This window comes from Balaenoptera physalus, assembly GCF_965194825.1.
Source record: "Balaenoptera physalus genome assembly, chromosome: 15".
NCBI classification, from domain to species: domain Eukaryota; kingdom Metazoa; phylum Chordata; class Mammalia; order Artiodactyla; family Balaenopteridae; genus Balaenoptera; species Balaenoptera physalus.
Window position 1 is genome coordinate 32,396,188 of NC_138894.1, and position 24,579 is coordinate 32,420,766.

A 24,579-nucleotide genomic window follows, 5' to 3' on the forward strand; every position below is an offset into this window, starting at 1 on the left:
TCTTTGTTGCGGTATGCGGGCCTCTCATTGCGGTGGCTTCTCATTGCGGAGCACGGACTCTAGGCATGCAGGCTTCAGTAGTTGTGGCACGTGGGCTTCAGTAGTTGTGGCGCATGGGCTTAGTTGCTCTGCAGCATGTGGGATCTTCCCGGACCAGGTCTCAAACCCGTGTCCCCTGCATTGGCAGGCGGATTCTCAACCACTGCGCCACCAGGGAAGTCCCTGGATTTCAGCTTTGATCTGCTTTCTCTGGGAAAGATTTGTTTTCTGTACAGTTATTTCTAACAGTTCATCCGCTCCTCAGTATTCAGTAGGAGCCGTGGACATTGCTTAGAAAGACAAAACTACATTGAAGACCTTCGGAATGGTCCCATCAGAAAGTAAGTTGCATTTTATATGTGATATTTGTGGTTAGGAAGATCTATTTTTATATCATTTAAGTTGCACATATCCCTTCTTCATGTAGCTTGTTTACTTGCTCGAGGAAACCTAAACAGATAGGAATGGGGGGAGGATGGAATTGTTATTTTCACGGGCCAAAATATAGTCACTAAATTGGCTACTGAATTTGCAGACCAGTAATATTTTGTGGAAACATTCTGTTTGAGGAATTGGGATTCCAGTGTATCCAGAACAAGTGGTTTTGAAGACTCAGTGCATATGATGGAAACAGTTCACACAGCTAATAAGTCTGTTAACCAAGGACCTAAGTATAACCTACATCCAACCCCAGGTTACCCAACATCTTGGCGTTTCCATACCCAGACCCAAGATTTTCAGCAATCAGAAAGGTATCTCTGCTTTCCCTTTTTCTAGAATTGAAATAGAAATTAATATTATATATTAGTGCAAACACATTATAATGTGAAGAATTGGTGTTTTCTTGCTGATCAGTGTCAACCAGGAGGTATTGTTTGTTCCATATTTTGCATTTAGGGCTGGAAAATCAAGTATAGGAGGGGGAATAGGTGATTTTTCAGAGGCAGTTGGGAAGAGGACTTAGGAATTTTCATTGATTCTTAAACTTAGTTTAAGCCAATAATTTGATGTGAGTGTCAGAAAGGATCTTACATTCTTAGGCTGCATTAATAGTGGTATAGTTTTCAGAATAAAGAAGGTTGCTTTATTTAAAGAGTAAATACAAATTATAGGGAAAATGGTAAAATTCCAGTAGAAAAACTTGCAAAGGGGTTGAACACGTAAATCACAAACATACTTTTACTCGGGAAACAGGAAAAACCTCAGTACAATTAAAACAACAACAGTTTTTGCTGTTTTGCTATTAATTTAGCAAGTTTTTGACAAGGTAGTCCAGTGTATTGATTGTCAGGCTGGACCTGGGTTTGCATCCTGGCTCTGCTCTTCACCCTGTATGTGATGTTGAGTAAGATCTCTAAATTTCTATTTTCTTATCAGTTAGATGGAAATTTTAACAATATTATAAATAAAATTTTAATAACATATACCTTGGGATTGTTGTCGATTATTACATGAGTTAATAAAGTACTTTAGCACATTGTAAACTTTCAGTTTTCAAAAAGATGTTTTGGCATTTTTAGCAGATGTAAACATTTCAAAAAGTTGTTGCTTGTGTTGCCAGGGGCACTGAAAAATGGTATAGCCCTTTTGAAACATAACTGTAATAGCCATAAAAATGTTCATACCTGGTAATTCCACCATGAGGTTACAGAAGTACTTAAAAATATGGAAAAATGTACATGCATTTAATCATTCAGCACATTTCTCAAATTCCCTACTATGTATCAGACTCTGGACTAGGTGCTTAGGATACAGTTGTATATGTTCTGGGATGTTAATCCCAGTATTATTTACAGTAGTGGAAAAATTGGTAGCAGCTTGCATTTCTAACAATGAAGAATAGCTAAGTAAATTATTATATCCATACTATGATATTTTATAAAGCCATTGAAAGTGATAGCTTACTTATGATAAGTGAAAATAATAGGTTATGATTCAGCAGTCAAAAAAAGATGCTAGGGGGAAAAAGACCAAAAGTAAATATTAACCAGTTTACTTAGATTAAGTGGGATTGAGGGGTTTTTGGGGGTGTTTACTTTTCTCAGATTTCCAAATTTTCTTTTGTATGATTATATTAGATTTACTGATGTTGCTTTTGAAACAATTTAATTTTCCAAATTTGCTGCATGTGCCATGGTTAGAATTTCTACATTTTATAATTAATTCATGTATGTATTTACTTATAAAGTGAAAGTAGGTTCCTGGTTTTCAAAAATAAATAGCTTATTCTGTTTCATGTCAACCCTGCCACACTTGGAGAGAATGTATCTGATTAGAATAGTACGGGCATTTATCTCTATAGGGAAAGATGGAAAGGCTTCTGGGAACCTACAGTGTGCCAAGGCATTGTGGTGGGTAATTGAAGTATATCATCTTAATTTACCTTCAAAACAATCCATGAAGATGGAAGGTATTATTAGCTCTATTTTATAAAGAACTACGAAATCCAAAGATTAAGCAATTTTATCTGCTAAAATCACACAGGTAGAAAACAGTAGAACCAGAGTATCTATGTATAATTTTATAAAGCTTATTATATATATTTATTAAAACTAATAATGGTGTATTACTTTTGTTTTGTTTAAGAAAATTTTCACAGAATCAGAACATTTACCAGAGAGGCCATATTCCTCCTCCTGGTCCCCACGGAGAGGACTGTTTACAAAGGAGGTACTCTTGGAATGTAAAGCCAAATGCCAGTCAAGCAGCGCAGAACAGAAGGTTGTATCCTGGCAGTTACTACAGACTACCCTATCCGACCTATTATAGATGGACCAAGTGACACAAGCCTACCCTAGAAATCTATCTGGAGACAGAACAGGACTGAAGACAGCCAGAGTGACTTTTTATAACATCAGGTCAAATGAGGTTTATAATCTATCTTAGTGCTCTCTTATGTGTTCGAGCTTAAGGAAAAATTATATTGATATTTAGCTCCGCTGATAAATTTGCAGTATTTACAACAGTGAAGGAAATAATCTGTCATTCCAGTCTTAATTTTTTTTAAAGGAGGATGATATTTTAGAACTGATAAAAAGTAATAAAGAACATCCCTTGTAAATTATTTTTAAAAATTCTATCTTCCTTTTCTGGTGTATTTCCTTCTGACTAGACTTGTAATGTTTGTGTGTGTGTGCAGAAAATTTTTAGTGTTTTTGTCATGTTCTGTTATTACCCAGTCATCAGGGTATCTTCCCCCTCTCCCCCCCCAAATGTTCAAGATTTCTATTAAAATCTACCTAGGAGATAATCTCTTTAGAACCTAATCACTATTTGTAATTAGTTGTAGTATTTTTGTGATTAGACATTTCTTTCTTTCTTTTGGCAGTCTATTGTTGGATTTGACCAACTTCCTTTCACTGAATTGTCAGATACGCCATCTAACGCTAGATAAACTTTTAGGGACTGATTGTCAATTGAGCAGGAGAGACCAATTGATAAACGTAAATGCTAAATGCTGGGTAATTTACCTGACAGGGTAATTGTTATCAACTGGGTGGAGCTACTCAGAAAACTTGAAAACTCTTATAGACTATAAATGTTGCTTGATGAACAGAATAGGGTGCGACATTTAAAGCCTGGAATATCTGGGGAGACTTGCGTGGCTCCTTGTGTTGTTGCTTCCTTGTTGAACGTAACCTGCTGTAGTCTTTCTCCACTTGCCTCTCACAGTGGAATGGTGCCTTGACCTTGACTTTTTCTAAGTTGCCCCTTCTGCTGGTTTACCTCTGGAACACACAGCTGGATCATGTGGGAGGTGTTAATTATTTTTAGTTGCAGAGGAAGCCAGAAACCTTTGTTTGCTCAAGAAAGGGTCTAACTGTCATGACATCATAAGCCTTGGTAAATATTTGATGAATACTTGGGCAAATTGGCTTCATTTTTTAAGTCTCTGATTTTGAAGCGTTGTATCATGGAAAGTCTGATACTGCATATGATAGTTGTTTTCTCTGTTCTGTGTTATAGATGAACATCATGTGGAACCTGACCCTAAGGAAGTGCTCTAACTCAGCTACTCCCTGGTCTGTGTCTGATGAGCTCAGTCAGGTTGCTACCTTTCATCTAGGTGGTGGCTCAAAGTTTTTTTCTGCCCGCCACATTTAACAGAGATACAAGAGTTCTTCTTGCCAGAAGGCTGCACTGTGGAATTGTTCCTTCACATACATCGTGAACTCTCCCTTGGAAAGATACTGGCAGCAAGACAACTGGTGAGGCAAAAAAAGAACCACCCAGGGACAGGCATGGGAATCCAGCTAATCTAATAGTTTTAAGGAGTTCCTTGGCAAGCAGTTTCTGAGGAGGACATTGCCACCAAAAGTGTCATCTTAAGCACTGCCACCTTTGAAAACCTTCTTTGATCGTGTTGTCCTCTCTGTCCCCATCCCATTTCATTTATCAACAGCTTATTGAAAACCAGTCTCCTTTTGCTATCTCGTGTCTCATTTATTCTTCAACACACTGTGTTTCCGGCTTCTGCTCACATCACACCACTGAAAGTCCTCTGGCTAAAGGGACGAGCAACCTTTTTTAAAGGTCTTTAGTGGTCTGTTTAAGCTTTTAAATTTTTTATTTTTATTAAAAAAACACAGGTAAGTATTGGGTTGGCCAAAAAGTTCGTTTGGGTTTTTCTGCAGGATGTTACGGAAAACCCAAATGAACTTTTTGGCCAACCCAATAGTTTAAAATTCAGATAGTTCTACCGAGATTTCCATCAAAAAGGGTAGTCTTCCCATCAGCACCCCTGCCCTATCCCCTGATTGTCACTCCCCAAGGGTAATCACTTTAAGTATTTTTGCATTATTTTCTACCCAAAGGCAACCACTTAAAGTATTTTAGCATTATTTTCTAATATTTGCCTCCATATTTAAATACTAGGCTTATATTACCACATCTTGATTTTTCAGTTTCTGATACTATCTATTGACTTCCTACTGTAGAAGATGAGAATTTAGCTCTTTCACATCATCTGTCCACATACACACTTCTGTTCCCCTCATCTTTTCAGGATAGTTATTTCCCAACTTTTGGTTAAATCAGTATTCTAAGTTTATGTTATTTGCTAGGTAAGTATCATTCACCTCTGAACCATCATGTACGAGTATGTCTCCATTCTTACACCATTTTGTCCCCTTCATTTTTGTTTGTGTCTTTTCCTATGAACCTATCACTAATTCATCCTCCAAATCTCTAACACCACTGTACCATTTCTCAGTGTGGATAGGGTAAACACATCAGATTCTTTTTTGTTTGAAATCTTTTCCTGGATTGATTGGACTTGTTCTTGACCTGTTCTAGGTTGGGCACTGTTTTTAGTTTGCCAGGGCTGCGATAAAAAAGTACCACAGACTGGGTGGTTTAAACAACAGGTGTTTATTTTCTCATAGTACTGGAGGCCAGAAGTCCAAGATCAAGGTGTTGGCAGGGCTGGTTTCTTCTGAGGCCTCTCTCCTTGACTTGTAAATGGCCATCTTCTCCCTTGGTCTTCACATGGTCTTCCCTCTGTGTCTACGTCCAGATTTCCTTTTCTTATAAGGATACCAGTCAGATTAGTGCCCACCCTAATGACCTCATTTAAACTTACCTCTTTAAAGACGCCATCTCCAAGTACAGTCACATTCTGAAGTCCAGGTGGTTAGGACAACTTCAACATACGACTTTTGCGGGAGCACAGCTCAACACATGACAGGCACGTTGGTTGTTCTCTACACGTGGGGCATAGCTCTTGCCCTGAGATTTCTCTTTGCCTTCACCCTGGTCCTTTCTTGTGCCCCTCTTCTGTTTCCTGGATCCACAGCTGCTGCATTCATGGTTTACTTCCCTGTTTGGTGGAGCATATCCTTCCATGGTTTCCCAAGGATTAATGGGATGTAAATTTTTTGAGGCTTTTGCATGTCTGAAATGGGTTTATTTATTCTTCCACTGCATTGATAGTTTGATAGACTGTACAATTGTAGGTAAGCACTTTAAAATGCATTTATTCATTGTTTTCCATAGTTCATTGTTGCTGTTTGAAGCCTTGTGCTGTTCTGATTCCAGAACTTTTATTTGTGACCTGTAATTTTTCTTTCTGCAAGCTTTAGGATCTTTGTTTCAGGTGTCCTGAAAGTTCATGATATGACTTAGTGTGGGTATTTTTTAAATTCATAATGCTAGATACTAAGTGAGGTCTTCCAGTCTGGCAGGCTATATGCATCAGTTCTGGGAAATTTTCTTTTCACTTTATCTTCTCTATTTTCTTTTTGGGGAACTTCTATTAGTTGACTATTGGATTTTCTGAAATGTACCTCTAAGTTAATTATATTTTTTCTTTTATTTTCCATTTTTAATCTTTCCTTTCTTCTTTTTTTTAAATCACAAGAATTTTCTCAGCTTTATTTCCACCCTTCTGTTGATTGTTTAGGTTTTCTGCTACATATTATATACATATTTTTTCTGCTATATGTTTTTTTAAAAAATAAATTTATTTATTTTTGGCTGCATTGGGTCTTTGTTGCTGCACGCGGGCTTTCTCTAGTTGCGGGGAGCGGGGGCTCCTCTTCGTTGCGGTGCACGGGCTTCTCATTGTGGTGGCTTCTTTTGTTGCCAAGCACGGGCTCTAGGGCGCGCGGGCTTCAGTAGTTGTGGTGCACGGGCTTAGTTGCTCCGCAGCATGTGGGATCTTCCCGGACCAGAGCTCGAACCCGTGTCTCCTGCATTGGCAGGCGGATTCTTAACCACAGCGCCACCAGGGAAGCCCCCTGCTATATGTTTTTAATCTCCAAGAGCTACTAGCTCTTCTTTTCTGAATGGTTTTTTTCCCAGGCACTTCATTCTTTTATTTTTTTAAATGAATGCATTATCTTTTCTCTCTCTAAAGTTATCAATTTTTAAGTTTCTTCCGTTCCCTGTGTCAGCTGTTTTTGTTTTTTGTTTTTTTCCTGTTTGTTGATGCCTTTCTTTCCTGTTAGATGTGATCTTGAAATATCTGGTGATCTTTGCCTGTCATTTAGTACTTAAGATTGAGGCACTCAGAGCTGATGGAAGTGTATGGTAGACTTGTAATAAGGTGGTCAGTCACCTTGACTTTTTTGTTTAGCTTCCCCTTGCTGCACACGATTAGGTTTTATTTTTCTCCATTCTAAGAGTTAATATCTTTGAAATTTTTATTGCTCTCTCTCTCTGTCTACCATTCATCATCCCTCCCACTCTCTTGTGAGTTCTTAATCTTTAGGAGTCTTATCTTCTTGGTAGGGTTTGAGTAAAGAGTAGAGATATAGGCATGAGTTCAATCTAGCCAGTGTAATGAGACTTTGCCAATTAAATTGGTTTTGGGTTTAACCTCAGTCTGGTAAGCTTGATTTTTATGCATCATGTCCCAAGAGTGTAGGCCATTCAGTGCCCTAAGACATGATTTGGACCCACAAAATCAACTACAAACACTCCTGCTATGGAGGTAGGCCCTATCTAGATCCTGCCTGAACCACCTTTCTAATGTAATTCTAACAACTGCCCCAGAATTATGTCCTAAAACAAGCTCGTTAATGTTATTCCCCTCTTGGAAATCTTTAATGGCTTACGGCCTTCAGAATCCATTTCCAACTCCTTGTCAGGGCCCTGTGTGATCTGACTCCCAGCTGACTTTTCAAAGCCTCTGCTGTGTTCCACTCCATTCTTCAGTGTGCCAGCCGTTTCTTGACCACAACATTATACATGTTTATGCCACGGTATCTTTGTCTTTCAGGTTGTTCCCTTGGCTATAATGGCTCTCCTATAGCCTCTGTGAACAAATCATTCTTGAAGCCCCCTCTCCTCAGTAAAGCCTTCTCTCCCAACCCTACCCCCCTACTGAATTACTCCTTTTTCTACAAGGTACCTTGTATCACTATTTAGCATTTATTTCATTTATATCTCCTGTTATGTGAAACATAGGTTCTAAGAATGGTCTCAGATTCCCTCAACCTCCTCCTCCTCCCTGAAGGTGCCATCTGCCACCTGGACCACACTCCCCTGTTTTGCCTTTGCCAGCAAACCTAATTAGCACTCTCTAAGCTGACTAGAGCCCAAGTTAAACTCTGGGCCTCCATACCAAGCCCTCTCCATTCTCAGCCATCCCTCCATGTTAGAGTTGGAGGAAATGCTACATATCAGGCCACAACTCGCAATGAGAAGCACACACACTGCAACAAAAAGTAGCACCTGCTCGCCACAACTAGAGAAAGCCTGTGTGCAGCAATGAAGACCCAATGCATCTAAAAATAAATAAAATTTAAAAATAATAAAATTCATAAATTATTTGTTAATAATTCTGGCAGTCATAGCTGTTAATTTTTCAACCACACATATGAGACCAAGAACTACCAGAGCTCTTCCACTGACTTGACATTGAGATCCTACAAATATTTATACCTTTTAGGAATACAGAGACGTCAAGTAACAGTTTATCAAGAAGTACAGGTTTCGGGGCTTCCCTGGTGGCGCAGTGGTTGAGAGTCTGCCTGCCAATGCAGGGGACATGGGTTCGAGCCCTGGTCTGGGAGGATCCCACATGCCGCGGAGCAGCTAGGCCCGTGAGCCACAATTACTGAGCCTGCGCGTCTGGAGCCTGTGCTCCACGACAAGAGAGGTCGTGATAGTGAGAGGCCCGCGCACCGCGATGAAGAGTGGCCCCCCCTTGCCGCAACTGGAGAAAGCCCTCGCACAGAAACGAAGACCCAACACAGCCAAAAATTAAAAAATAAATAAATAAAAAGAAGTACAGGTTTCATTTGAGGGGTTATTTTCACATGACACAGGAATGGTTCGAGTTGCTCACATTCTTACCAGCACTTATATTGTCAGTGTTTTCATTTCTTTGAGCTGTTCTAATACAGATGTAGTGTTGTCTCATGATTTTTAAAACAGCTTTAGAGATATAATTGACATGATACACTGTACAACTGTTAAAGTGAACAGGTTGATAAATTTGACATGTATACATCCATGAGACCATCACCACAATTAAGATAGAACACATCTATTGATATTACCCCAAAGTTTCCTAGTGCCCCTTTGTAATTCCCCTTTTCCACCCCAGGCCCCCTACCCAAGCCGCTGGTGGTTTGCTTTGTCACTATAAATTAGTTTTATATAAATGGAGTCATACAGTATACACTTTTTATGTCTGGCTTTTTTCTTTCAGCATGACTATTTTGAGATTTATCCATGTTATTTTATGTAGCAATAGTTGATTTCCTTTTTTACTGCCAAGTTGTATTCCATTGTATGGATATACAGTTTGTCCATTCACTTGAACATTTGGGTTGTTCCCAGCTTTTGGTGGTCACAGACAAGTCACTGAACTGGGACAACTTTTTTTTTCTATGTCTGTTTTTTAATTGACTTTACTGAGGCATAATTTTATAAAATGTACTCTTTAAAAGTACATAATTTGATGAATTTTGACAAATTCATACTCCCTTTTAACTAACACCACATCAAGATATAGAACATTGGCTTCACTGCAGAGGTTCCCTTGGGGGTCCTTTTCAGTCAGTGTCTCCCACTTGCCCATTCCTAACAACCACTAATTTGCTTTCAGTCACTCTAGAATAAATTTGCAATTCCTATAGTTTTATAGAAATGGAATCATACAGTAACATAATTTGTTTCTTGCTTTTTTGCTGAGCATGTTTTTAGATTCATCCATGTTGCAAGTATGTTCATTCCTTTTATTACGGGATAGTATTTCATGACATCAATTTACCACAATTTGTTTATCCATTGATGTGTTGTTGGGCATTGGGTTGTTTCCAGTTTGGGGCTATTATGAGTCAAGTTGCTATGAACATTCACGTTCAAGCCTTTGTGTGGACACGTTTTCACTTCTGGGTAAATGCCAAGGAGTGAAACTGCTGGGTATGGTAAGAATACATTTAATTTTTTAAGAAACTGCCAAACTCTTTTCCAAAGTGGTTATACTATTTTATACTCAGACTAGCAACGTGGGAGGGTTCCAGTTCTGCATGTCTGACAACACTTGGTATTTAAAAATTGTAAGGTCTTTTAAATTTTAGTCATCTTACGGGTATGTAGTAGTATCTCATGTTTTTAATTTGTATTTCCCTGATGACTAATGATGTTGAGCATTTTTTCAAGTTTTTATTGGCCTTTCATTTATCTTTTGTGAAGTGTGTTCAAAAATGTCTCCTATTCTTAATTAGGTTGTCTCATAATTTTTGAGTTGGAGTTCTTTACATAATCTGGATACCAGTCTTCTGTCAGAACAATTTTTTTTTTCATATATATTCCCACTGTGCTCAAGCCCCAAGGTTCTTTGCTCTTTCTTAAATAGGCTAAGGCCATATCTGTCTCAGCCTTTGAACACCCTTTGTTGCCTGGAATGCTGCTCTTCAAATACACACAGAACTTGCTTCCAGACCTCCTCCAGTCACTGTTCAAATGGCCCTTTTTGGAGAGATCTTTCTTAACCATCCTATTTAAAATAGTAATACCCACGGCCTGACATTACCCCGTTTCCTCTGGTTTTTTCTCCATAGCATATATCCACCCTATTTGTTATTTACCTGTCTTTTTGTTTAAAGAAAAGTATTGACCAACATGAGCCCCAAGCATACAAAACGGAAAATAATTCTCTACAGCCTGTTCAGCGGATTACCTCCTCTTTTGGAGGCTGATACACTTAAGGATGAAAAGTCAAATTTGTGAGCCTGCTGGATGAAGAGGTTGATTCCATTAACGTACTGTCATCTCTCTCTGAAGTACCTCAGGTAGGTCGCCGACTGCGTTCGGCTCCAGGAGATCCTTCCCCAGTGAGCGTACCCAGAACAAGAAGCAAACTGAATCCCGCCTGCCTCGAAAAAGAACTGTTGAATCTCGAGCAGCGGAGACGTACGTAGAACTCATTGGAGCCAATACTTTTCTTTGCACGGGAAGAAACTGAGGACGTCTCGTCCAAGGCCAAGGTGCTTAAGGACCGGGCGGAGACCCACACCCAACCCTCAGCTTCCGGCCCCGCCGGAGGAGTCTCCCCTCCTCCCTCGCCGGGAGTGGCGGACGGAGCCCCGGCTCTCCTTCGCGTCCGCTGATGCGATTCAAGCCGGGGAAGAAGGGTGTGCCGGGAGGGCGGAGAAGGGGCGCAGCTGAGGTTGATTTTCCGGAAGTTCAGGGCTTTGTTTCCGTGGGGAAGATCTTACGAGAAGAACAGGGGGGCGACGGTGAGTCCTCGCCGAGCAAGAGCTGGCCGGGCGGGAACGGAAGACGCAGTCCCGGCACCCATTTTCTAGACAACGGATGTGATTCTCGGCGTCCTCGTTTATCGAGTGCTTCCTGAGGCCCGGCCCTGGGATGCAGCCCGGCAATGATCGGCTTAGTCTCTCCCTGATGTATCAGCTGATGATACATCATCCTGATAAGGCCGCGACTCACCAAAGTTGTGACAGAGGAGCTCGTGGAATAGGGAGCTAGTCCTGGGTTCTGGGCGCGCTGGTAAATGGACTCTTACGGCGAGTTGAAGGGAGGGAGGATTGCATCAGGGGAACTGCCTGTCCTAGAGGGCGCGCGGGGGCGGGAGCTTGGTGACCTGAAGCTGAGAAGTCAAGTGCGGTGGTGGCGGAATGAGCGCGATCAGGGGAGGGGTGCGCTAGGAAGCCGAAGAGGGAGGAAGGGCCCAGATCATAGAGTTTGGAACGCCCGTGGGTGGAGGTTGGATGATAGGAGGGCAGGAATTGTGAGGCGACCACTTCTAGGAGGTCACAGATGTAGATGAGAGATGGTGGCCTACGGTGGAGGCAGTGGGTATGTGAGAGAATTGGAGCTGTCAAGATGATATTTAAAAACTGACAAGACTTTTGGATTAGATATGGGATTTGAGTGAGAGATTAGTATCCAACGATGATTCGAAGTTTCTGACCTGAGTGAATTATATAAAACAAAACAAACCATTTTGACGTTTGCTAGGGGGCCTTTTTCCCCTAGTGTAAAAACAAAAACCACAAAAATTTTTTTCCTCCCTGGTTATATGTACTCGTTATATTTTGTGTGCACACTGCAGAAAATTCAGAACATACACACAAAAATATTTTTTATAGAAAACAATAAAAATTACCTGCAATTCTACTATCCAAGATGGCCGTATTTTGGTGTGCTTCCTTTATGTTTTTGCTTTCTGAGTGCATCTTTTTGTATAGTTGGGTATACATTCTGTCTGTATCTATTCTTTTTCCATTGGACGTTATCATGATAATAAAGGTTTAACTGCTGTGTGCTACCACATTATTCACAAATTTTATTCTTTCCTGATTGTAACAGAAAAGATCAGATGTAATTCCAACAAGTCAAGGCTAACTTTTTTTTTAAACCCCACATTTGTTTATTTATTTATTTTGGGCTGTGTTGGGTCTTCGTTTCTGTGCAAGGGCTTTCTCTAGTTGTGGCAAGCGGGGGCCACTCTTCATCGCGGTGCGCGGGCCTCTCACTATCGTGACCTCTCTTGTGGAGCACAGGCTCCAGACGCACAGGCTCAGTAGTTGTGGCTCACGGGCCTAGTTGCTCCGCGGAATGTGGGATCTTCCCAGACCAGGGCTCGAACCCGTGTCCCCTGCATTATCAGGCAGATTCTCAACCACTGCGCCACCAGGGAAGCCCAAGGATAACTTTTTGTTGTATTTTTCTTTCAATATTTTTTCTTTTTGTGTACCTTTTAAAAACCCCACAATTTATGTCACATTTTGTGTTTTGTTTTCCAATCAGATGTGAAGTACTTAATGTTATTTATTGCTATATTTACACATCCTTAACTACTCTTCAAGACTAGTTTTTAGTGGTTGTTTAGTAAAAACCAATCCCCTGTTACTAGTTAGGTAGGTTTTCAACTTTTTACTCTTAGGATGATGAGAAGGACATCTTATTACATAAATCCTCAGATTGCCAATTTATTCCTTAAGAAAAATGCTAGCAATGGAACCTCCTAGGTAAAAGGATAAAATGAACCTATAAAATTGCCTCACCCAAATATCTCATTGGGACTTTAATTGAAATTGTTTTAAAGATCAGATTTTTGCAGTGCTTAGTTTTTCCATTTCAAAGATAGATTATGGGGCTTCCCTGGTGGCGCAGTGGTTGAGAATCTGCCTGCCAATGCAGGGGACACGGGTTCGAGCCCTGGTCTGGGAGGATCCCACATGCCGCGGAGCAACTAGGTCCGTGAACCACAACTACTGAGCCTGCGCGTCTGGAGCCTGTGCTCTGCAATAGGAGAGGCCGCGATAGTGAGAGGCCCGCAAACCGCGATGAAGAGTGGCCCCCGCTTGCCGCAACTAGAGAAAGCCCTCACACAGAAACGAAGACCCAACACAGCCAAAACTAAATAAATAAATAAATAAAAATAAGAAAAAAAAAAAAGATAGATTATGTCTTTCCAGTAATTTGTCTTTTATGTCCTTTTCTTGTTAAATTTATGTCTATAAAGGGTCAGTATTATTATTTAAGAATTGTACCCTCTTGGCTAAATTCCCATGTGTGAAATGAATATCTTTGAGTTGTGTCATACTTTCTTCTATAAGATTATTTTCTTTATATTTGTGTCTAGGTTCTGCTAAAATATAAATAAATGGTGAGATCAGAAAGCTAAAAAGACCAAGTTAGAGTGAGGTTTCCTTAATGCTATAAGTAACCTGTGGTCTAAAAAATTTTTGGTTTTCTGCTCCTAGTTGTCTGTTGGGAAGCTGCCCTTCTTGCATGCATCAGAGCCTGCCTTATCTGCACCAGGGGGCAGATAATCATGCTGGTTGTTTCCAGAAAGAAAAGAATGGCAGAGTATGAGAAAGCTGAGATAAAGGACATGGGTGAGATGCATTGAGAACTCAGTGTATAGCACTATAATTTGAAGAGTAACTACAAAAAGGGAAATCAGCAAACAAACTCAGATTACAACCATATGAGCATGGGGCAAAGAGAAAATCTTTGAAGACCACTACTGTGCTAGTTAAACATCATATATTTGTAATAGTTAAACCTGTACTCAAAATATAAGCTGTTTGAAATTGACTTTACCAATCTTAAAATTTGACCACAAGTGTCATATATATGCAGATCTGATATAAAACCCAAACCTAAAAAAAAAAAAAAAAAAAAGCCAGGGGGCCAGGTGTCAACCTTGATCCTTCCCCAGGAATGGCAAAGGAAGCTAGAAACAGCTCGAGCAGGGTTAGGAAGACAGTGTCTCCTGAGAATGCCAAATGTTTTGGGGTGGATTTTTCTAGTTTAACAGTTCTACATCTTATTATTAAAGTTACTTTAATATATTTAATTGTTAGTAGGGATATTTGTTTGTTAGTGACTTACAGTTGTTAACTTTTGGTCTTTTGGTCTTGTGCAATAGAATCCTGCTTATCGATGAAATGCAGTTGACACATCAGCTGGACCTATTTCCCGAATACAGGGTGACCCTTCTGTTATTTAAAGATGTAAAAAATGCTGGAGACTTGAGAAAAAAGGCCATGGAAGGTGCCATTGATGGCTCATTAATAAATCCTACAGTGGTAAGTACTCATGGGAATGAGTGAACTATATGGGGAGTTTAAGAATATGATGATTTTTCATGACGTTATAGGTGGGCCTAAAATTGTTATCTTCAGGTAAAAAGTTCTTGTCCAAGCTGTAGAGTGGAATCAGATTTGGCCAGCCTTGAATTTAACAGTGAATAGAAGCTGAAGTGCCAGGGCCTGCCCTTGGAGATGTGAAAGGTCGTCTAGCTCTGATGTGATGGCAGATGCCTGGATCTCCATCTTCTCTTCTGAACTAGAAAATCTCTGTAAAGGAGGCATTGCATAGTGGTAGAATCAGCAGGACTTAAATCCCAGATATGCCATTTATTATGACTTTGAGCAAGTGGTAGCCAACCTTTATATAGTGCTTATTTGGTTCCTGGCATTGTTCTCAGTTCTTTACATATACTGATAACTCACGTAATCTTCACAACAACCCTGTGAAGTAAGTATGGTGATTATCTGCTTCTACAGATAAAACACTAAGGAATTCACCCAGGTTCCCTCGGTGGTAAGTGACAGAACTGGAATTCCAGCTCATTCTTTGCCTTGGTTTCCTCATCTATTGCATGTGAATAATGATACAGATATCATAGGGTAGTTTTGAGAAGTATAGAAAATGAAGGTAAAATGTTTTTTTGTTTTTTTTTTTTTAACATCTTTATTGGAGTATAATTGCTTTACAATGGTGTGTTAGTTTCTGCTTTATAACAAAGTGAATCAGTTATACATATACATATGTTCCCATATCTCTTCCCTCTTGCATCTCCCTCCCTCTCACCCTCCCTATCCCACACTCTAGGTGGTCACAAAGCACAGAGCTGATCTCCCTGTGCTATGCGGTTGCTTCCCATTAACTATCTATTTTATGTTTGGTAGTGTATATATGTCCATGCCACTCTCTCTCTTTGTCACATCTTACCCTTCCCCCTCCCCATATCCTCAAGTCCATTCTCTAGTAGGTCTGTGTCTTTATTCCCGTCTTGCCACTAGGTTCTTCATGACCTTTTTTTTTTTTTTTCTCTCCTTAGATTCCATATATATGTGTTAGCATACTGTATTTGTTTTTCTCTTTCTGTCTTACTTTACTCTGTATGACAGTCTTTAACTCCATCCACCTCACTACAAATACCTCCATTTCGTTTCTTTTTATGGCTGAGTAATATTCCATTGTATATATGTGCCACATCTTCTTTATCCATTCATCCGATGATGGACACTTAGGTTGCTTCCATGTCCTGGCTATTGTAAATAGAGCTGCAATGAACATTTTGGTACATGACTCTTTTTGAATTATGGTTTTCTCAGGGTATATGCCCAGTAGTGGGATTGCTGGGTCGTATGGTAGTTCTATTTTTAGTTTTTTAAGGAACCTCCATGCTGTTCTCCATAGTGGCTGTATCAATTTACATTCCCACCAACAGTGCAAGAGTGTTCCCTTTTCTCCACACCCTCTCCAGCATTTATTGTTTCTAGATTTTTTGATGATGGCCATTCTGACCAGTGTGAGATGATATCTCATTGTAGTTTTTTTTTTTTTTTTTTTTTACTTATTATTTATTTATTTATTTATTTATTTATTTATTTGGCTGTGTTGGGTCTTAGTTTCTGTGTGAGGGCTTTCTGCAGTTGCGGCAAGGGGGGGGGCCACTCTTCATCGCAGTGTGTGGGCCTCTCACTATCGCGGCCTCTCTTGTTGCGGAGCACAGGCTCCAGACGCGCAGGCTCAGTAATTGTGGCTCACAGGCCTAGTTGCTCCGCGGCATGTGGGATCTTCCCAGACCAGGGCTCGAACCCATGTCCCCTGCATGGGCAGGCAGATTCTCAACCACTGCGCCACCAGGGAAGCCCCTCATTGTAGTTTTGATTTGCATTTCTCTAAAGATTAATGATGTTGAGCATTCTTTCATGTGTTTGTTGGTAATCTGTATATCTTCTTTGGAGAAATGTCTATTTAGGTCTTCTGCCCATTTTTGGATTGGGTTGTTTGTTTTTTTGTTATTGAGCTGCATGAGCTGCTTGTAAATTTTGGAGATTAATCCCTTGTCAGTTGCTTCATTTGCAAATATTTTCTCCCATTCTGAGGGTTGTCTTTTGGTCTTGTTTATGGTTTCCTTTGCTGTGCAAAAGCTTTTAAGTTTCATTAGGTCCCATTTGTTTATTTGTGTTTTTATTTCCATTTCTCTAGGAGTTGGGTCAAAAAGGATCTTGCTGTGCTTTATGTCATAGAGTGTTCTGCCTATGTTTTCTCTAAGAGTTTGATAGTGTGTGGCCTTACATTTAGGTCTTTAATCCATTTGGAGTTTATTTTTGTGTATGGTGTTAGGGAGTGTTCTAATTTCATACTTTTACATGTAGCTGTCCAGTTTTCCCAGCACCACTTATCGAAGAGGCTGTCTTTTCTCCACTGTATATGCTTGCCTCCTTTATCAAAGATAAGGTGACCATATGTGCGTGGGTTTATCTCTGGGCTTTCTATCCTGTTCCATTGATCTATATTTCTGTTTTTGTGCCAGTACCAAACTGTCTTGATTACTGTAGCTTTCTAGTATAGTCTGAAGTCAGGGAGCCTGATTCCTCCAGCTCCATTTTTCGTTCTCAAAATTGCTTTGGCTATTCGGGGTCTTTTGTGTTTCCATAAAAATTGTGAAATTCTTTGTTCTAGTTCTGTGAAAAATGCCAGTGGTAGTTTGATAGGGATTGCATTGAATCTGTAGCTTGCTTTGGGTAGTAGAGTCATTTTCACAATGTTGATTCTTCCAATCCAAGAACGTGGTCTATCTCTCCATCTATTTGTATCATCTTTAATTTCTTTCATCAGTGTCTTATAATTTTCTGCATACAGGTCTTTTGTCTCCTTAGGTAAGTTTATTCCTAGATATTTTATTCTTTTTGTTGCAATGGTAAACGGGAGTGTTTTCTTAATTTCACTTTCAGATTTTTCATCATTAGTGTATAGGAATGCAAGAGATTTCTGTGCATTAATTTTGTATCCTGCTACTTTACCAAATTCATTGATTAGCTCTAGTAGTTTTCTGGTAGCATCTTTAGGATCCTTTATGTATAGTATCATGTCATCTGCAAACAGTGACAGCTTTACTTCTTTTCCGATTTGGGTTCCTTTTATTTCTTTTTCTTCTCTGATTGCTGTGTCTAAAACTTCCAAAACTATGTTGAATAATAGTGGTGAGAGTGGGCAACCTTGTCTTGTTCCTGATCTTAGTGGAAATGGTTTCAGTTTTTCACCATTGAGGACTATGTTGGCTGTGGGTTTGTCATATATGGCCTTTATTACGTTGAGGAAAGTTCCCTCTATGCCTACCTTCTGCAGGGCTTTTATCATAAATGGGTGTTGAATTTTGTCGAAAGCTTTCTCTGCATCTATTGAGATGATCATATGGTTTTTCTCCTTCAATTTGTTAATATGGTGTATCACGTTTATTGATTTGCATATATTGAAGAATCCTTGCATTCCTGGAATAAACCCCACCTGATCATGGTGTATGATCCTTTTAATGTGCTGTTGGATTCTGTTTGCTAGTATTTTGTTGAGGATTTTTGCATCTATGTTCATCAGTGATATTGGCCTGTAGTTTTCTTTCTTTGTGACATCTTTGGTTTTGGTATCAGGGTGATGGTGGCCTCGTAGAATGAGTTGGGGAGTGTTCCTCCCTCTGCAATATTTTGGAAGAGTTTGAGAAGGATAGGTGTTAGCTCTTCTCTAAATGTTTGGTAGAATTCGCCTGTGAAGCCATCTGGTCCTGGGCTTTTGTTTGTTGGAAGATTTTTAATCACAGTTTCAATTTCATTGCTTGTGATTGGTCTGTTCATATTTTCTGTTTCTTCCTCGTTCAGTCTCAGCAGGTTGTGCATTTCTAAGAATTTGTCCATTTCTTCCAGGTTGTCCATTTTATTGGCATAGAGTTGCTTATAGTAATCTCTCATGATTGTTTGTATTTCTGCAGTGTCAGTGGTTACTTCTCCGTTTTCATTTCTAATTCTATTGATTTGAGTGTTCTCCCTTTTTTTCTTGATGAGTCTGGCTACTGGTTTATCAATTTTGTTTATCTTCTCAAAGAACCAGCTTTTAGTTTTATTGATCTTTGCTATTGTTTCCTTCATTTCTTTTTCATTTATTTCTGATCTGATCTTTATGATTTCTTTCCTTCTGTTAGCTTTGGGATTTTTTTGTTCTTCGTTCTCTAATTGCTTTAGGTGCAAGGTTAGGTTGTTTATTCGAGATGTTTCCTGTTTCTTGATGTAGGCCAAGCCTCAGTTTCATCATCTGCATGCAGGGCCAAGAGTCTGGAATGTGCTGAGACTTCCAGACTTCATTTCTTACACAGAGAATTACCCATAATTCCTCTATCCAGAGACAAATGCTGCCAATGTTTGGTGTAACCATTCAGACTTTTCTCTCTGCATGCTTGTGTGTATAAATTATTTTTGTTATATTTTTCCAAAAATGAATGAAAACATACTGTTTTATAACCTTTATAGCTTGGTGCTATATTTTGACAATTATTTTTCATGTCAATAAATCCTCCTCATTATTCATGGCTATGAGGAAGGTTGAAAAGCCTGAATGTAAACCAAGGCCATTGGGTATTGAGGAAGCCACAGAAGCTGGTGAGAATACAGGAAAGAGAGGGCAGGGACAGGTCAAGGACCTCTGGCCCCTCAGCTTGACTATTAGGTTTCTGACTGATTATTATTAGACTCATTAGGGATACTCAGCTGTATTTTGGAGCCTTCTATTCTCTTTTGATTCTTAGTTCAAGTTTTGCTTAACATTTAAAAAAATATTAAAATGTACTGAAAACAATGTAACATACCCATGGCTCACCACCCTGCCTTCATGTTAGTTAAACCCTTGTGGCCTTTTTGTGTGCCAAAGATATGGAGCCTCAGCAGTCTCCATCACCAGCCCTGGATTCCAGCTACCAGGATGGCACCTTTGGGGTGGTTATGATCTTTCTCTCCAAGTCTGGTCTCTCTCTAGCGTCTTCCTAGGTGCTCTTGCCAGAAATCTGGCTGTCATCGCTGACAACTTCTTCATCCTCAGATCATCAACTCCTGCCATTTCTGCCCCCAAGGTGCACCTCCAAGTGGGCCAGGTCACACCCATGGCCCAACTCTGCTCTAAGTCACTGCTTTCTCTCGTAGGACCCCTGCTAGCCTAGATGGCTCCTTTGTGAACATAGAACAAGGCACCCCCTTCACAAAGACACAACCTATTGGAAACACAGTTCAGTGAGCAGTGACACCTTTGAGCAAATAAGAAAGAGGTGCCTTTTCTTTGGTCAGACGCAGCTCTGTGCCAGGGCTCATGGATTTTAGTTCCCACTAGCCTTCTTGGACGAGGTGCTCTTTCTTTTACAGTGAGCAGCCTGCATATCTGTATCTGGAGGCCCTTCTTTTGCCTGGACTGCTGTGCTAGCCTCTGGGGGCAGGAGGATATATGCTTCCATTCCTGGCTCTTCCAATCCATTTTCCACATGTAGCCAGAGTAATAGACACACAACACACACACACACACACACACACCCACCTCTGGTTATGTTACTCCCCAGCTAAAAGCATAGCAATGGCCTCCTGGTGTTCTTGGAATAGAGTCCAAACTTCTTAACCTAGATGATAGGCCCTGCATGGCCAGGTCCCTGCTGCCCTCATCTGGCTGTGAAGCACCTCATATGCTGAGCCAGGGGACTTGGACTCTGGTCTGTGATGACAGAGCACAGGGTGAGGGGCAAATTCCCCAGGGTCATAGCAGCTGTGTGGAAGGGCTGAGGGTGGACATCAGAGAGCACCAAGGTGCTTGGTGGACTGCCATGGTATGGGGCGTAGGCCGTCCACAAGGGCAAGGACTCCTGAGCTGTTCCAGACCCTGCGTACCCCCACCAGGCTAATTCCCCAGTGATCAGAGAATGGGCTGCCTGCTCCATCATAGCCCAGCTACTTGAGCCTGGGATTTATGATTAACAAATATCCAGGAGCTGGCCAATGAGGTGCCATCCAGGACCTGGTCCCTGGAAGTGGAGCATGCCCTTGCAGTCTCTCCTGGATGCCAGTTGGAGGCTGAGGGCAGAGGCTGCCCTGGACACTCAAGGCTCTTGTGATAGCAGGTGAGAGGCCATGGGTGGAAGGACAGTGTTCTTAGGTGTGGCCTGGAGCTCTGGACCCTCCTCTGGCTCTCAAGGCTGGTCTATTTTTGGTGTTTGGCTCTTATGCCACCTCAACAGCTTGAAAATTTGCAAGCAAGTGGGAAGAAGCCTTTGTTGAAACCTGTACTTGGAAACACAGGACTACTGCAGTGTATGGTCCCTGGGAGAGGGACACACACTTGGCTGCTGCATGGTGCCACCTCAACGTATGGAGAAGCTGAGAGAGCCAGGGAAAGGGGAAAGAGGGGGAGGGGAGGGGACTTATAACCAGAGCTTTGTATGTGTTATTTTATTAAATCCTCTACACAACTTCAGAAGGCAGGCTCTTAGAGAAGATAATGTAACATGCCCAAGGTCATGCATGGAGACAGGATCAAATGCAGACCTTTCTGACTCTACACCTTCTCCCAGTGGTTGTGGCCTATTTCCTCTTGGGTAGAAGCAGAAAGACACATCCTTGAGCAGGGTCATCCCCGGTTCTGGTGGGTGGGAGGATAAGCCACTCACATGGCCTCTTCTCTCTCCCCCAGGGCTGCCAGGAAGTCACACAGGGACTCCTACCTCTCTCTTGAACTTTGAGATCCAGACACAGAAGTCTTCCATGGCTCCTTATCAAATCCACAAATACCAGGAAAATTATTGCAAATGGGTCGTGGGCTTGTTCTCCAAGGTGATGACCGAGCACCTTCCCACCACCTTCCACCACATCCTAAAGCTGCCCCGAACCCTTGTGCTCTTGCTTGCGGGGGCCCCTTGCCCTATTCCTGGTCTCTGGCTCCTGGGTCCTGGCCTTCGTGGCCAGCCCCCACTCCTTGCTGCCCTGAGGTTTCTTGCCAAATACCCCTGGATCCAGTTTGAGATCATGTCTTTGCACACAGACATGTCTGACATCACCAAATCCTACTTCAGTGAGAGTGGCTCCTGCTTCTGGGCGGTTGAGTCTGAGGAGCAGGTGGTGGGCATGGTGGGAGCGCTGCCCGTTAAGAAGCCCGCCCTGTGGAATGAGCAGTTGCAGCTGCTTCACCTACATGTGGCCCTGGAGCACCGTGGTCAGGGGATAAGTAAAAGCTCTGGTCAGGACTGTCCGAGTCTGCGTGGGACCAGGGCTACAGCGAAGTGGTCCTCAGCACCAGCACACTGCAGTACTCTGCCCTGGCCCTTTAAAAGCGCCTCGGCTTCTGGAAGATGGGCTAGTTTTTCTTCTCCACAAGATATAGGCTAGTTGCTGTCCCTGCAATTCAGTTTATCTACCGTCTCCCCTCTGCTCAGGTCTCTCAGGCTCTGGAGCAAGGAGGGGGCCTATGATCCGTTTCGTTGTGGATTAGTTAGGAGGGATCGGCTCTGCTGCAGTAATAAGCAAACCCTGAAGTCTCACTGTGACGGCACAGTAAAAGCTTACTGCTTGTTCACATTGGAACCCAATGGCCTGGGTGGTGGGGGGGCTCTGCTCCATTCGGTTTTTGGGGTTGCTACTGTTTCATTTATCTAGTGCCACGAGAATGTTGCATAAAAAACCACCACAAAATAATGATAAACATTTTTTTAGCTCATGAGTCTGTGGGTCGGCAGCTTGGGCTGAGCTCGGCTGGGCCGCCCCTTAGATCTCCAGGTGTCATGCTCTGCCTCTTCAGTGAGAGGAAATGCAAAGTCATGTGGAAAGGGCGTGGGGAAGGAGTGTGAGAAGAATCCACGTGAGAAGGATCAGGGCCAATGATGCCATCAATCTGCTATGGCCCCCAAGGTCTCTGCTGAAGGGGAAGAAGGCAGCCAGGGACAGAGTGTGGGATTTGACGTGGACTAGACCTAGAAGTGGCACAACCCACATCCCACTGGCCAGGGCCAGGTCATGATTTCAATCAAGCTTCTGTTGCCTCTTGAGTTGTGTCTACTAAAGGCTAATGGCTCCGAAGGAAGCTGGAATGAGGCTAGGAGGTAGCTCTGGACCCAAGGCACCTGTGTCTGCTGAGAGTCTCTGGGCCCACCTGATGGCTACCCTAACCAGACACTGTCTGACACCAAGTCAACAAAAGGGCTCTCACCGTGTTATGCTGCATTTCTTTTCCTTGATTGGTGCTTTTAGACTGAAGTTCCCCACACACCTCAGGGAGACACTGCATAGCTCCCTGCACCTCTACAGATGGGAAATAAATAACCCTCTGCTGCTTGCTTTACTATGAGTCAATCAGAAGTCATTTTCTATAAAAACACATACAAAAAGGGACTTACTCTTGCCTAGAATTAAGATAATACCATTGTAACAAACATCCCTGTGGGCAAGGCCACTGTGGAGAAAGTATTGCTCCTAATCATTCTACCCAAGACTCTTTAGAAGGTTACTACTTCTAAGTTACACATGGACAACAAGATAAGTTTTATTAAACCAGACTCATAAAAGTAAGGATTGTGCTCCTCCAGGCTGATAAAATAAAATTCCAAGGCTCTGAGGAAAATACTCTTATGTCAGTTCCAAGGAACTTTTCTCCCCAAGAGTTGATTGGTCACTTTCTGTGGAAGAAAAGAAGGGCAGGAAAGAAGTTAGATACTCTTGCCACTAGAGGCAGACAGCCACTCCTCACCCCAGACATGCTGCTGAAGAGACCAGTGTTGTTCTCCCCAAATCTTGTTTATCTTTCCCAGCTACAGAAACTATGGTAATTATACAAAAAATACTTCCTGAAGTGTTTAGGGAAGATGATCTGTAGTCTATTATAGTCTATACAGAAATATAATATTAATATAATCCTAATAGACTAATCCATCCATCAGTTCACAAACACACAAGCACAATAAGAGGCCTGGCCTTGTGATGCTGACACACCAGACAGGTCATGTAGTGCCTGGGGCGTCCCCACTTGAGGGAGCCCAGCCTGAGCTGCGGTATGCGCTCCAGAAGCAGCTCTCCAATCCCACATCGGTCTGGTATGAACTCGTCTCTTGGTTTCTGACTTTCAGAGTCCTCTGGGGGTGAAGTGAGGGGGTTGGGAAAGAAATGAGAACACTGGAGGATCTCGACCGTCAGGCATCGTAGCCCATCTGCTTTCTCAAGGAATTAATTGGTAGCAAGTCCCCTGGCCTGTGAGGTTCTGGGACTTGCAGTACCACTGATTCTACTGGGGCTGTGGGCAGGAAATGGTAGTGGCTTCAAGGCTCTGAGTACCCAAACTGCCAACTTGTATGCTACACTTGGACATTTTCCAATTTATTTAAAAAGTTCTAGTGGTATATGATTCACCCATAAGGGGCATAAAACTATCATTTGGGACTCTGGATGAAAACTCATCAGTTCTGAAAGATGTGGGCATTTCCAGCATGGCATCTAAACTGACACCCAAGTATGAAATTTGGTTTCATTCCAAATGTATGCCTGGAAGGTGCCTTATTTATTTATTTATTAAACAATTTTAAAACATCAAAACAATTTGTTTTTTGGCCGTGCCGTGCGGCATGTGGGATCTTAGTTCTCTGGCCAGGGATCAAACCTGTGCCCCCTGCAGTGGAAGCATTGAGTCTTAACCACTGGACCACCACAGAAGTCCCTGGAAGATGCCTTTTTTAGATTTGCCTTTCTAGATTTTCAGATTTGAAGTCTAGTTACCGGTGCTTTTATCTTCTAAATTTTAGTAGTGGTACAATGCATCATGAGCTTAAGTTCACTCTCCAAATGTGGTTAATTCAAACAGGTCAGATGTGTTTTTCTCAATTTCTCTTTCCCCTGATAAATCTCATCAATCCTGCTCTAGGACTGACTGACCTTTTTATATAGCTGGGCTCGCAGCCGGTATGACTTATATTCCGATCTCCTCTTCTCCTCGTCTCTCTTTTTCTGTACTTCTGGAAGCTGTTCATAAACCCTT

The 24,579-nt window shown here is 41.7% G+C and overlaps 2 protein-coding genes and 1 pseudogene across 11 annotated transcripts in view; 2 read left to right on the forward strand and 1 right to left on the reverse strand.

Moving 5' to 3' along the window:
• Positions 1 to 4,144, forward strand: part of LOC309643963 (RNA/RNP complex-1-interacting phosphatase-like) — a 162,886-nt gene extending 158,742 nt beyond the window's left edge. For 2 of the 4 annotated variants that reach the window (XR_014254161.1, XR_014254162.1), the window contains 4 exons: positions 305 to 380; positions 609 to 791; positions 2,626 to 2,897; positions 4,006 to 4,144. Coding sequence is in view for 2 of the 4 variants with exons in the window: in XM_082427189.1 (XP_082283315.1) it covers positions 305 to 380; positions 609 to 791; positions 2,626 to 2,821 (455 nt within the window). In the remaining 2 variants the exon portion in view is untranslated. Of the gene's footprint in view, positions 1 to 304; positions 381 to 608; positions 792 to 2,625; positions 3,119 to 4,005 lie in introns of those variants that run through there. The other 2 variants (XM_082427190.1, XM_082427189.1) reach the window with 2 other exon arrangements.
• A 7,093-nt stretch (positions 4,145 to 11,237) lies between these two features.
• LOC309643968 (N-acetyltransferase 8-like) lies at positions 11,238 to 22,896 on the forward strand (annotated as a pseudogene). Its single transcript, XR_014268619.1, has 3 exons — positions 11,238 to 11,502; positions 14,396 to 14,555; positions 21,256 to 22,896. The product of XR_014268619.1 is annotated as an N-acetyltransferase 8-like (transcript).
• Positions 22,897 to 23,072: 176 nt separating this feature from the next.
• The window catches only part of LOC309643942 (centrosome-associated protein ALMS1-like), a 77,502-nt gene continuing 75,995 nt past the window's right edge, over positions 23,073 to 24,579 (reverse strand). For 3 of the 6 annotated variants that reach the window (XM_082427126.1, XM_082427129.1, XM_082427124.1), the window contains 3 exons: positions 24,477 to 24,576; positions 23,526 to 23,683; positions 23,073 to 23,230 (listed from right to left, as the gene is read on the reverse strand). In XM_082427126.1, the coding sequence (XP_082283252.1) occupies positions 23,552 to 23,683; positions 24,477 to 24,576 (232 nt within the window). In that variant the 3' untranslated portion in view covers positions 23,073 to 23,230; positions 23,526 to 23,551. Of the gene's footprint in view, positions 23,231 to 23,525; positions 23,684 to 24,476; positions 24,577 to 24,579 lie in introns of those variants that run through there. The other 3 variants (XM_082427128.1, XM_082427125.1, XM_082427127.1) reach the window with 2 other exon arrangements.